The sequence below is a fragment of the Semicossyphus pulcher genome, unplaced genomic scaffold (genome assembly GCF_022749685.1).
Source record: "Semicossyphus pulcher isolate SPU_LCO1_2020_fin unplaced genomic scaffold, fSemPul1.0.p SCAF_1, whole genome shotgun sequence".
Taxonomy (NCBI): domain Eukaryota; kingdom Metazoa; phylum Chordata; class Actinopteri; order Labriformes; family Labridae; genus Semicossyphus; species Semicossyphus pulcher.
Genome location: NW_027211603.1, coordinates 3,244,668 through 3,257,569, shown reverse-complemented (window position 1 = coordinate 3,257,569; position 12,902 = coordinate 3,244,668). Strand labels below are relative to the sequence as shown.

At 44.1% G+C, this 12,902-nt stretch overlaps 1 protein-coding gene across 1 annotated transcript; it reads right to left on the bottom strand.

Moving 5' to 3' along the window:
* Positions 1-9,547: 9,547 nt before the first annotated feature.
* foxr1 (forkhead box R1) lies at positions 9,548-12,482 on the bottom strand. The gene is made up of 7 exons (XM_069664271.1): positions 12,362-12,482; positions 12,127-12,219; positions 11,592-11,833; positions 11,379-11,447; positions 11,105-11,232; positions 9,672-9,904; positions 9,548-9,576 (listed from the first exon to the last, which is right to left on the bottom strand). The coding sequence occupies exons 1-7, from the start codon at positions 12,480-12,482 to the stop codon at positions 9,548-9,550; spliced, it is 915 nt and encodes a 304-aa protein (XP_069520372.1).
* Between the last annotated feature and the right edge of the window lie 420 nt (positions 12,483-12,902).

The window sequence follows — 12,902 nt, the reverse complement described above, 5'->3', positions numbered from 1 at the left end:
GATGTGCTAAGACAGCTGGACAACGAAAACAATCACCTGCAGTCCACAAAAACTTTAGACCACTGAAACAAGAAATCCTCTAACATCTATAAAACTGTTGACAGGAAACCTGCAAACAAGCTCGATTATAACTCCTTGTATTATTTTCTTTTTCATACCAACAGGGTTTTATACGTGTGCGCTCCAAGAGGCTGGAGAAGCTATTTTTATGTGCATGATGTCATCTGGATGTGAAATTTATGGTCCTGTTGGTGCTCACGGGGAAAGAAAGATTTTAATGAGCACGTGTAGCGAGCCGCGCAAAACAAGCAACAAGGAGAACACGCTTCTCCTGTGCGCAGTACAAAGGTTTCATTAGACTTAAAGGGAACCATCTTTAGAGCCGGGTCATCAAAAAAAATGAGACAACAATCGAAACCAAGGAAGCAGGACTTCCACACTGGATTTTAACTGTAATTGACAGTATATTGTGTGTGTGTGTGTGTGTGTGTGTGTGTGTAGCTGCTTAGTATTGTCACTTCACAGCATGAAGGTTCTCTGTGGTTTCTTTTGTGGAGCCAAGGGAGACGATAATTGGATCATAGGTTGGAGCTGGAGAGTTGTTAGGGGTTGACGACAGATTAAACATGTCTGTGTAGACCACAGACTGTATAAAAAGCTGGACGACATGACAGCTCCCTAAAAGTGAAGCCAAACCCTCTTTATCGCCCCCTGCTGACTGGCTGCAGTATAGCTCATAAAGCCCGCCTCCTCCATGTTAACAGATGGGACATGAGTCAAACTATAAAATCAAAATCAATACATTTTTCTCAAACATGGTTTCTGTCATTATAGTTAGTTCTTATCATGCTGATGTACGTCCAAGTGTTTTCATGTGACGTCTCTGTAGGATTTAAGACGCTGCTCATAAAGTTCTGGTCGTCCAGATCGCCCATGTTTCCTTGTTGTGTAACGGGGGTAACATCCGGTTGTAAATTCCGTTGTGGAGGACGGCAATGCCATTTACCGTTGCTGGCAATCTCTGCCAGCCTCACCACATTTTACAGTTCTGCTATCGTCCACTAAAATGACATCCTGTTTGCTGTTCCTTAGATAATCAGGATATATTACTCCATATTTAGCAGTAAACTCTACACAGAAAGGCCGACTACGTCTGAACCTGGATTTGAACCAAGAGCCTTCTAGCTGTGAGGCGACAGCGCTAACCATTGCACCACCGTGCACTGGCTCCTCAGAGCTGTGATTGTTGGAGATGCCTCCTTGTATGTTATCTGTGATATTCTGTGTGAAAATAAACCCACCTCCTCAGTGATGGAATCTATCAGCTTGGCCATCACACTGCTGTGGTCTTCAGGCTGCATGCTGAACAGCTCGTAGCGGCGGTGTTGGAGGTAGCTGTGGGTGGACCTCATGGCCCGGCAGTGCTCAAGCGCCTCCTCCCAGGTCTTGTTCTCCTTCACCAGGACCAGGTTGTCCTTGAAGCAGACGAAGGGAAGCCGGGAGGAGCAGTCGCGGGTAGTCATGTTTTTATACCAAGAGGAGATGGTGACACAGGTGCCTGTCATCAAATCAAACTTTATTTATATAGCACCTTTCATGCAAAAAGAATGCAACACAAAGTGCTTCACAGAAAAATTAAAAACATATCACAATAATACAAATACTGCAAACCTGCCCCTCCCGACCCACCCGCAGAGGCACACATACACTTTATCACACACAGATACAGACAGACACACATGTACACGTATGCACATACACCCACCCACACACACGCACGCACTCAGGATAAAGCATGGTAAAGAGACGTGGCAGGACACTGAGGAACAGGTGAGGAAATCGCCACCTATGGGAGCCATCCGCATCGGAAGGGGTCACAGTATACGCCTGCAGGGAGTGCCACCCACAGAGACCACCCCTACCCGGAAAGACCGGGATAAACTCCGCACAAGGTGCAGAGCCCCACGGTCCTCCGGGCCTGAGGGATCTCCAGGACGATGTCCCCGTGGGCAGACCAGACACAACTCCCAGTGTGGAGGGCTCCCATGAGGAAACACTGGAGCTAAAAAGTAAAAGGCTAAATGACAATAAGATAGGCTGAGATAAATGCAGTGCAAAGTGCAAAAAGAATTAAGAATAAATCAATAAAAATATTAGATATTAAAAATAGAATAAAATAGTAAAAGAATAGGATAAATCAGTTAAAAGCCAAGTTGAAAAAGTGAGTCTTGAGCTTCTTTTTAAAAACATCAACTGTCTCTGCGGTCCTGATGCTCTCTGGCAGGCTGTTCCACAAGCATGGGCCACAGTAACTGAATGCTGCCTCACCGTGGGTTTTTGTTCTAACTTTAGGAATGACTAAAAGGCCGGTGCCGGAGGACCTCAGGGTCCGCGAGGGTTGATATGATAAAAGCAGTTCAGATAGATAAGATGGCGCAAGACCATTAAGACACTTAAAAACTAATAAAATAACCTTAAAATCGATCCTGAAACACACGGGGAGCCAATGCAGCGACTTTAAAACTGGTGTAATGTGCTCCCGCCCTCTGGTCCTCGTCAGCACACGTGAGGCGGAGTTTTGCAGCAATTGTAAGTTAGAGATAGTCTTTTTGGGAAGACCAGAGAGCAGGGCATTACAATAGTCTAAACGACAAGAGATAAAAGCATGCATCAGCACCTCCGTGTTAGCCTGAGAGAGAAACGGGCGGACTCTGGCAATATTCTTAAGATGATAAAAACCTGTTTTTGTTACGTTTTTAATGTGTGGGATAAAAGTGAGCTCAGTCAAAAATGACGCCCAGATTCTTTACGTATTGTGATGGTTTCAAATCCTGCAGTTTTGGTAAAAGTTTCTCTCTCTTGCCTTCAGGACCAATGATTAAAACTTCTGTTTTGTCCTGGTTGAGCTGCAGGAAATTCTCTGCCATCAATGACTTAATATCTAAAATACAGTTTAAAAGGGTATCAATAGGCCCTGTGTCATCAGGAGACACGGCAATGTACAGCTGCGTGTCATCAGCGTAGCTGTGAAAATTGATGCCGTGCCTCCTGATGACGTCCCCAAGTGGAAGCATATAAAGATGAAAAAGAATTGGACCTAAAATTGACCCTTGGGGCACCCCACACCTGATTTCATGTGTTCCTGAGGAACATGTATCCATACTTACAGAGAACGAGCGATCTGTGAGATAAGAACTGAACCAATTAAAAACAGTACCGGAGAGGCCGACCAGGTTCCTGAGTCTTTTTAATAAAATGTGATGGTCTACTGTGTCGAAGGCGGCGCTTAGATCCAGTAGAACCAAGACTGTTAGTTTCTGTGAGTCTGCGTCTCACCTGATGTCATTTAAAATCTTTAAAAGGGCTGTCTCGGTGCTGTGCTTCATCCTAAATCCAGATTGATGCTTCTCTAAAATATTGTTTCTATCTAAAACGTCATTTAGTTGCTTAAAACAGTTTTTCTAAAATTTTACTTAAAAACGGTAAGTTGGATACAGGTCGGTAATTATTAAAAATGTTGGGATCTAAATTGCTCTTCTTCAGAAGGGGCTCACTACTGCCGTTTTGAAGGCAGCGGGAAAGACACCCGTCTGAAGAGAGCATTTTACTATATTTAAAATCTGTTCCTTGAAGAATCCATAAAATGTCTTTAAAAGTGATGTGGGAATTGGATCTAAAAGGCAGGTTGTTGGGTTTACCTGGGAGAAAACTCGAACAAGTGTCCCTGCATCAACCAGTACAAAACTCTCCAGTGTTTCCTCGGATAAAAGCGACTGTCCAGGTGTGATAAAGTTACATTCTGATGTGCTAAAAGACTGGATCTGATGTCGTCGATTTTACTTCTGAAGTGGTCTGCAAAGTCCTCGCAGAGGGCGTCTGTTGGTGACTCTGAGGATTTTTTAAAATTGGTGTTGGTTAAAAGATCGAAGGTGGAGAAAAGAAATGTTGGGTTATTTTTGTTGTCTGTGATGAGTTTTGAGAAATGGGATATTCTTGCCTGTTTGACTGTTTTATTGTACGATTTGAGATGTTCACGAAATATCTGATAAAGGACTGTTAGTTTATTTTTCTCCACCTTCTCTCCGCACTCCTGCATTGTCTTTTTGATTTTTCAATTTCCTCATTTCTCCACGGGGGTAAAGGTTTTGTTTCTATTGTTTTTGTTAAAAGTGGAGCCACAGAGTCCAGAGCTAATTTCAATTGTCTGTTAAAATTGTCAGCAATTAAATCACAGGGTGCAGGTACGATTTCAGCAGGAGTGCTCTGTAAAATCTCGATAAAATTTGCAGCCACCTCAGAAGTTAGATAGCGTTTCCTCACTGTTCTCACCGGGGCCTCCTGGTGGTTAAAACTGGCGATGTTAAAATACACACAGTAGTGGTCGGACACAGCCAGGTCAACAACAGAGGACACACCAGTGGAGAGGCCATAGGTTATGACCAGGTCCAGGGTGTGTCCTCTGTTGTGAGTCGCCTGTGTCCTTTGACTCCTTTGGTGCCCAGTATCTGTAATCTGACACCCCTGAGCTCCACTGCCATGTGCTCCATGCAGGGCAGATCACAGGAGAAAAAAGTCTGTCTGTTAGGCTGATGGTTTTAAGACGGACTGAATCTGGAGCAAGAGTAAAAAAAAAAAATCCAACATAGCAGTCCTGAAACCACACTGGCTGTTGAACATGTTCTGTTTTCTTAAAGCCACTGGAAACCCAACAGCAACATCGTGAAGTGTTGGAAATTAGTTTTAATCCAAATCTGAATATGATCATTTCGGTTTCTGTAAACGAAGCAGCAACCTCCAGGGCTGAGAAATAATGCAGTTCCTTAAATGGCCACTTGAGGCTCCAAAAGTGAGACAGTCCCCATTAGGCCCCCTATTATGCCCAACTTTACAGCAGAATCAAACATGTTCACAGCCTGCTACTAAAACAGTGTCTTTGTCTCTAGAGCTTATTCTCTATTAACTGTTCAGGGGGTAAATATTTATAAAACTCACCAGTTTAAATTAAATGAAGGCTTAAAGTTACGCATAGTTAGAGGCGTGGTCACTGAGTGACAGATGGGTGCTGCTAGCTGTCTGTTTCACAGATATGTTTTGCTGTGTTTTTTTTTTTGGAAGAGGCCGTCCAAGAAGTCTGCGCTCCAGTTATATTGGTGAACAAAAAGAAGGCGCAATAGTGATGCTGAAACGAGTTACATTTGTTGCGTGATGAAAGTACGGAGAAAGTCACTGGCAAGCTGCAGGTCACAAACATTTATGACGCGTGTCGCTTCATACGCGTGGGTTAAAAATGTCGACAAATTGACTTGACGGTGTGTTAGTCGCAAGTCAATCTTGGATCCCATCGGCTATAGTCTGACGATGATATAGCCTCTGTGCACAACGGTGAACATGCCGGGGCATGTAGCCAGCAGTTAGCGATAAACGACCTTTTCCGTGTGCGGCATTGTTTACAGAAAAATAAATCGTTTTCCTTGTGAGTGACTTTAATTAACGGGTCTTACCTTTGCCGAAATAACATCATAATGCAGATTTGTAAAAAGTAAAGATGAAGCTTTATCAGGTCTGTCCTCAAGAGAAGAAGAAAACTACTTTTAAAATGCTCGTTTGTTGGTCGGATCGATCTGATGCATTCGAGGAAGTCGGGACATATGAACGCTGAGCGGCTTTCGTGATGCCGCGTCAGTGAATTTGTCTCAAGTTTAATATTTGATCTAGAACAGATTGTTAGCTGAACTTCCTGCAGATGTCCGTTTATAGAGATTAATAAGACGCAGAATCATTGTCAGATGAAGCTGATGTCATTACGGCGGATAACGCTCTCCACACGGACTGTTTATCCAGCATACGCAGCAGCCTGCTGATACGTGATAGGCCAATATTACTTGGACTATAAGCGTAGTACAAACAGAAACCAGAACACTTGCTGTCCCGGAAATCCACGTCCCTGCCTACTGATTCTACATTTCTATTTAGAATCTGTAAATACAGATCACAAGTAAATCACGAGATAACCCGTTTCTTTTTTCGTGTTCATTCTGCTGTAGCAAGCCAGAGTGCAGCCTCTGTGTGACTTAGAGTGAAACTGAGACTTACTGGATACCGATTAAATGGGCGCACCTCAGCGGAGCGGTACTTGATTTCAGTCAGAGAAATCTCCTCTGGGGATGTAATGAACCGAGAAATGACGCGTATTTTGCCAACATGTCTAAAGGGGCAAATTTTCGCTTCGTGTTTGATGCAAGCTTTGTGAGGTCTTCCCCAAAGAGGAGAAGAAAACAACCTTTCAAATGCTTGTTTGTTGGTTGGAAGTTTGATCAATAATTCTGATGCATTCCAAGTCGGGCAAACTTTTGTTTCGCAACAAATTAAATTTGCTTTTGGTCTGAACACAGCATAAGGACCGGTTATTTTAACTCACCCAGTGCATGTCATTCACCCGCAGCTCGTGAGAGGCGAGTCTGCTACCATCCATAGGCTTCTTTAGTCTAATAAATTAACAACTCTGGTCGGCAGCCTCCACGTATACAACCTCATTCTGAAGTAAACAAGGGGGTTAACTTGCTAACTGCTAGCTAATGAATGAACCACAGGCACAGACTGTATAGCTTTATTAACTTAGCATTTGCTTCCCTCTCTGATTCGGAGTCAGACACATTGAAATAGTTCATCAGATGATGACAGGTTACAGTAATGTTTGTCTTTACCATTTTTGTGCAGACCAGTCCAGGCAGGAATGTTCCTCGACTGTATCCCTGAGTACACTCTCTCGATGGGTGTGAAACTTGCCAGATCAGAGTAAGTTTTCTTGCAGTACTGCCGGGCATCAGACCACGTCATCGACTGTGGTATAAATCTGTAGCGGTAGTCTTTTTTTCCCTGATACTCACAGACGAAGAAGAAAGAACTTTCACAGCTGGCACCATGAAACCTTTCAAGGGAAATATGAACAACAAAGATTACAAAGACATGTTCGCAGTCACTCATATGTGAACCCTACCAGTGTTTTAAAGTCGAGGTGAAATAAAAAATGTCATTTTAATCCTTTTAGATCACATCCCAGGTAATATTGTGCATCTATTCAATATCAAAATCAAAACTAAATTTCACGCGTGCTTACGTAAGTTAGCACCAAACAATTTCAACCAATCAATCTGCAACATTTAGCTGCAGAGCACCAAGAACGTTCGGTCAGTTAGCTAGCTACTGCACTGTGGAGAACGTCGGTCTACGCCGACTTCTCAACGATCAAATCAAATCCCTCTAATGATATGTGCCGCCTGCACGTCCTGTTTCACTCGGAAATACGTCACGATACGGAAGCTAGATACTCTCGAAATGCCGTTTCAGCTCGACTTTAAGCGTTTTTAGCAAATGTACTACAAATAACAGAAAGGTTTGCCTCCTCACTGACCACTTTCCAAATCAAAGCATGCTTCAACATGTGTAACATTAATAACATAATCAAAAAGAATATTGAAAGCCACACAATCACACAAATATATTTAAAAGAAAACTGAACAAGGATGAAACATGACGATGAGCTAATGGAGTCCAGTGGCTGTTTTGAAAATGTATAAAGAAATATAAAACAAGCTTTAAACATGTTGTAAAAACAGTCCCACTTTACTTAGTATCGCTGTTCGAGAAGTAAGCACAGTTGTGTGTGCCGTCTCCCTCGTTCGGTCCACGATAAAATTTTTTGAGTTTTCCCCCACGAGTCCAAGTCCAAGCCTCGTCCTCTTTGTACAGGCCGACCCATGCAGAATAGTTATAAATGTACACACTGTATTTCTCTGAGTCCCTGTAGAAGACGGCCAGGTCGACAAAGTCAGGATCGCTATTTGGACAAAAAGAGGAGACAGATTTGTTTGCAAGGAATTCTGTCAGAGTAAAAGTGATTATTGCCAAACTTCTGAATTAAAAAACCCACCTCCTGCAGTGGCTTTGAGCCTCCAACCAGGTGTAATAAGATTCAATGTAATGGTAGGTTCTCCGCAACACTGATCCCAGTCCAGACACAGAACTGCTGAAGAGGAGGAGGAGGAGGAAGAGTCCTGAGAGGCTGCTCTTCATTGCTGTCATCTGCAGAACTCTGATGAACAGAAAGCATCATTCAGCCATGATGTACCATTGCTAGAGAGGTAGACACCAATCAACTAACAACTATGTAAATCAATAACCTGAGGGGCAGCTCGTGTGTAAATGTGTTCGATCGTTGTCCTGACCTGTCCGGGTGAGTTGTCCTGCGCTCTCTTTCGTTGCGACCTGCTCAGCGACAAAAACCCGGTGCTTCTTTATAAACCTCCGACATCCACCTGAACATGTCACGTTTGAATCACTTGTATCCGAACAATGATTTGACTAGAAGACGTACTTAAATAAACTATAAGCTCCTCGTCTCTGCATCGCCCCAAAACCATTTGAATGTTGGCAAATGAAGCAAAGATTTCCCTACCGACATGAAACAATATGAATACAGTGTATTTTGCACAAGAGTCACGAGAGAGCAGGCAAAAACCGACCACATTTTACTGCTCAGAGTCACATCAGGACTTCCTTATGATGTTTAAAATAAATACTTCAGTCTGCTCTTCATATATGAAACAAGTTTAACAAGTACAAGTTAAGGTAGAAGTACCACTGCATTAAAGAGGCATGAGTTTAAGATTTTCATCTAAATAAAAGTCTGTTAAGTCTCCATCTATCTCTGAATGAGGTAACACAATGGTGATTGAGCCTATGGCCCACTGATGAAAGCCTTTGCATTTGCAGTATTACAGACTGGCTGTCTGGTGCGACTTTTGTGGATAAAAATCCCAAACGGCGCCCAGTTAGTGACGCGTTTTCCATCAGCCAGCAGTGGTTGGTCTGTCAGAGAGGGTAGGCGGAGCTAAGCGGCTGCTTTTTCGCTCTCTGCAAGTGTTGCGAGTAAACAGTAATCTACTATGGCTGAACAAACAAAGAAAAGATGGATGACTACAGATACAACTTCTATAATAAATAAATGGTGCTCAAATGGAGCAGTGACATTATTATATTTGCACATTTAAACAGTATGATTTTCTTCAGGTCTTTGTCCTGCCTGCATTCAGCAGCTGCAGCTGAGCGGACGTCAGTCTGGATTATGTGTCATTTCTTCATATCTTTTTTAAATCATAGTTCGGTCCGAGTTTGTAAAATATGCCGATCAGCTGACGGCAGACCTGCTCGTGTTTAGATTGATCACTTACTCCAAACAACGTCCCTTTAATGTGAATGCGCTCATAGAAACTGGATTGACTTATCGACTTGATAACCAGCGTCGTGTGACCGCTCAGCGCGATATCCTTCGTCAGGTTAAGTGAAGCCAGATCAGGATGAGACCCTGGGTATGTTGAACTTGCTGTGTAATAAAGGCCTCCGGACACACTTGGTTTTTTTTTTTAGGACTGTTTAAACAAAGCACCACCTGAGGTGTCATTAGAAAAGAAAGAGAACAAAATACTTTCTGCATATTAGGTTTATTTATGCATTGATTCAATCTCTTGGGTACCTTTTACAACTGCAGTCACATTGCAAATAAAGTCTGAATAACATCTGAAACAAAAACAGAGCAGTCATTAGTAAAAATTATTTTTGTCTGTCGTGTACAGAAACTCACTTTGCTAAGTCTCTGAGGTGTTTACATTCACCTGGGTGGGACATGCTCCTCTCCAGCTGCTTGAACGATTCTCCGGTCAGCGTGCGGATCTCGTCCTTCAGCCGGCGGTGGCCGTCCAGAGTCAGGTGCCAGAAACACGACTTCCTCTTCCCGTCCCTGCACAGCTGGTTGCAGGTTTTGCGAAAGCTGTTGTTGAAGCACAGGTTGTGTCGGATGGTGTTCTTCCAGCCGTCAGGAGCGGTCTGGAAGAAGGGGAAGTGCTCTCTGGGAAGAGACGGGAAGGAACATGAGGGAGGGAGGTCAGTGGCTTTTTTAAAATAAGGAGAATTTCACTTCACTTTTTATCTGAACACACGGTCGCTTCTCAAGCTGCTAACTGGACTGTAAACAATGCAGCGCACGGAGAAGGAAGTCTTGGCTGGAAGTCATTTATGCTGGCTAAACCGGAATGCCCGAGAGGCCATATCATCTCAGATGACGGGTTCCGAGATTGCCTTTGCCTAAATCTAATCCTTTAAAGAGGACGGTCGTGTACAGGGATATGTTGAACTTGAATTAAACATCACTACATTTCACCCAGATTATGAAAATCATCAGGTTTAAAAGAAATAAAGAAATGCAATTATTAAAAAAGAAATCATTCAAACCAATGACACATTCTGTATGTGAACACTTAAAGGACTCATTCACACAAACTTAAAAGGTAGAATAAGGAGGATTTTTCCTGCATTTAATCAACACTTTCAAACTGGGCCCCTCCTCCTGGGCTCTTCGTCGGCAGAAGCTCACTCTCACTCTGTCGTGCGAGAACACACCCACCCCGCTGAGGCAACACCATCACGGTTACCTTTGCGCTAGCATGCCAACTGCCAGTTAGCTTGTCCTAACTGGTTTGAGGCACCTACCTGTCCAACAGAAAGTAGGTCAACTCTCCCTCGCTCCTTCTCCATGTCCGCTGGTCTGAATGGGGCCCAGCTGCTAATTTGAACCACTCCCACACTCACCTGTACGCTGTGATTGGCTCAGGGAACCACAGCAGCGCCCCTCCTGAAAATGTCCCGTGCAAAGCAAAACAACAGAATAGATGCAGAGGGAAGGGTCTGCACACACACATGTATAGAGGCCCATAAGTCCATCCATCAATTATCTATACCTCTTATCCTTTTCAGGGTCGCGGGGGGGCTGGAGCCTATCCCAGCTGTCATTGGGCGAAGGGCGGGATACACCCTGGACTGGTCGCCAGTCAATCACAGGACTGACACATAGAGACAGACAACCTTTTGCACTCACACCCTATGGGCAATCACCAATTAACCTTACAAGCATGTCTTTGGACTGTGGGAGGAAGCCGGAGACCCCGGAGGGAACCCACGCATGCGGGGAGAACATGCAGACTCACCCACTTTTCCCAAACTTGAGGTACAACCTTTAATTTAGTCTTTTACAGAAGTATTAAATCCTGACCTGGTGAAGTTGTAGATCTGCTGCACTTTGAGGCTCCCAGTGTGGCTGCTCTTGAGCGCCAACGCGATGAGGATGCAGTAATTCACTGGTGGACGAGGCCAGCATCCCGGCTTCAGCGTCTTACTGTCCTGAAAACAAGCAGAAAGACCAAATGTTCCTCTTATGGTGCTTGTGCATGACACTATAATGCACGGTCTCAAGCTTCAGGAGGATCGACAGGAAAATGTGTTCATGTGTCAAGGATATCTAAAGAAACAAAGGTGATCGTTCTCACCCTCGCCTTCGTGGTCCTTCCTTTACGCCTGTTCTTGGTTGGTCGACAGGACACGTCTTCATTCTTAATCTAATAGTCAAGACCAGTGAGGTTACATTCGTTCATCGTTGTATCACATCACCTGCACATGCATATGTGTGCATGTGCAGAGAAACAAAGGTAAAAGAAGGTAGTGTACGTCAGAGCATTTGTTGAGTGCAGTGTGTAAAGTACCATGTAGTCATTGGAGGACACAGAATGCAGCGGTTCCTTCTTAAGAGGAGCATCACGGGAGTTGAACTTGCGACGCTCTGTGTTCAGATGATGTTTGGTCTCTGCAGGGTCCTGTACAGACGTTTGGACTTCCTCCGCAGGTTCACTGAGAGTCTGCAGATGTGCTGCATCTCCTCCGTACCGGAGTGGGCAGGCGATGTTTGGATTCACCAACAGCCACAGGTTCGGCTTCACAAAGGTGTCTGATGCACGGAAAAGATTATGGCAGACATTTTAGGTTGACAGACGTTGGTGCAGCATCAGCAGTCATGCGGGTGTTATATTGGACGGTTGTGGTAAATCAGTGCCAACATTGAGGAAAATAATGCAAGAAAAAACAGGAAGAAAGAGAGGCTGTTCCTCTAGGATACACAAAATGATCTGAGGTGAACTCCTGCGTAACCACCGGGCTGATCCTGAGCCAGCAGGTGGATCCACAGACAGACGGCTCGTTCTTTAGCGACAGTCTTACATTTTATTTTTATTGAAAACTCACCTGACGTTTTATCGTACCAAATGAATTCATCTTTCCGTCTCGATGCTCTCGCAGAAGGCCTCTGCACCACGTATTGATCATTCAGTTTGTCATCTGTTATCGATTATAAACACACGAACGTTACACACAGACAAGCTGCACATTTTGCACTTTGAATCAGTTACTTTGACTCCATTATGTGTTCCTGAACGTCCTCAGTTGTTTGAATAAATAGGAGTGAATGGAGAAGAGTCACCGTGGTAGAACTGGTCTGCGGTTGTTGCCAGTTTCAGCTCCTTGTCCATGTCCCAGTCTGTCAGGCCGACAGAGCAGTGCAGGTCAAAGAGTCGAGCTTTGGTTTTCAGGTGTAAGGTCATGTCTGGGTGTGTTTCACAGGTTTGTCTCTTCTCAGTTTCTCAGAAGCTCTCTGATAAGACTGTCGGGTTAACTGAGAGCCCTGCAGGCTGCTGATACAACAGCTGGAGCTGAGCAGTCTGATTGGACTCAATCAAACCTAAAGAGTGTCCAGCCTGTGATCAATCACTCTTTACAGGGAGGGAATCGTAGAAGAAGAGGATGGATTTCTGGCCTCACAAGGTGCACGAAGGAGGGAAACTCCAGCGACACTTTCATTAAGAATAACTTGTGGCAGCTTCACATCAGGGTAAAGGTGTTCTTTAAAGCATCGGCGTTCAAAGTGGAGCTGTGTCAAGGTTCCTGGGGTCTCCAGCAGAGGTGGCAAAAGAACATGCTTTACACAAGTAGAAGTACAGATACTTGTGTAAAAAGAAATACTT

Excerpts from the sequence above, each read along its gene's own strand:
- foxr1 (XM_069664271.1), bottom strand. The coding sequence starts at position 12,482 with ATGACCTTACACCTGAAAACCAAAGCTCGACTCTTTGACCTGCACTGC. Across the intron at positions 11,448-11,591 it reads TGTCCTCCAATGACTACATG|ATTAAGAATGAAGACGTGTC; the intron begins GTACTTTACACA and ends CTTGACTATTAG. Across the intron at positions 9,577-9,671 it reads GAGGAGCATGTCCCACCCAG|ATGTTATTCAGACTTTATTT; the intron begins GTGAATGTAAAC and ends TTTTTGTTTCAG.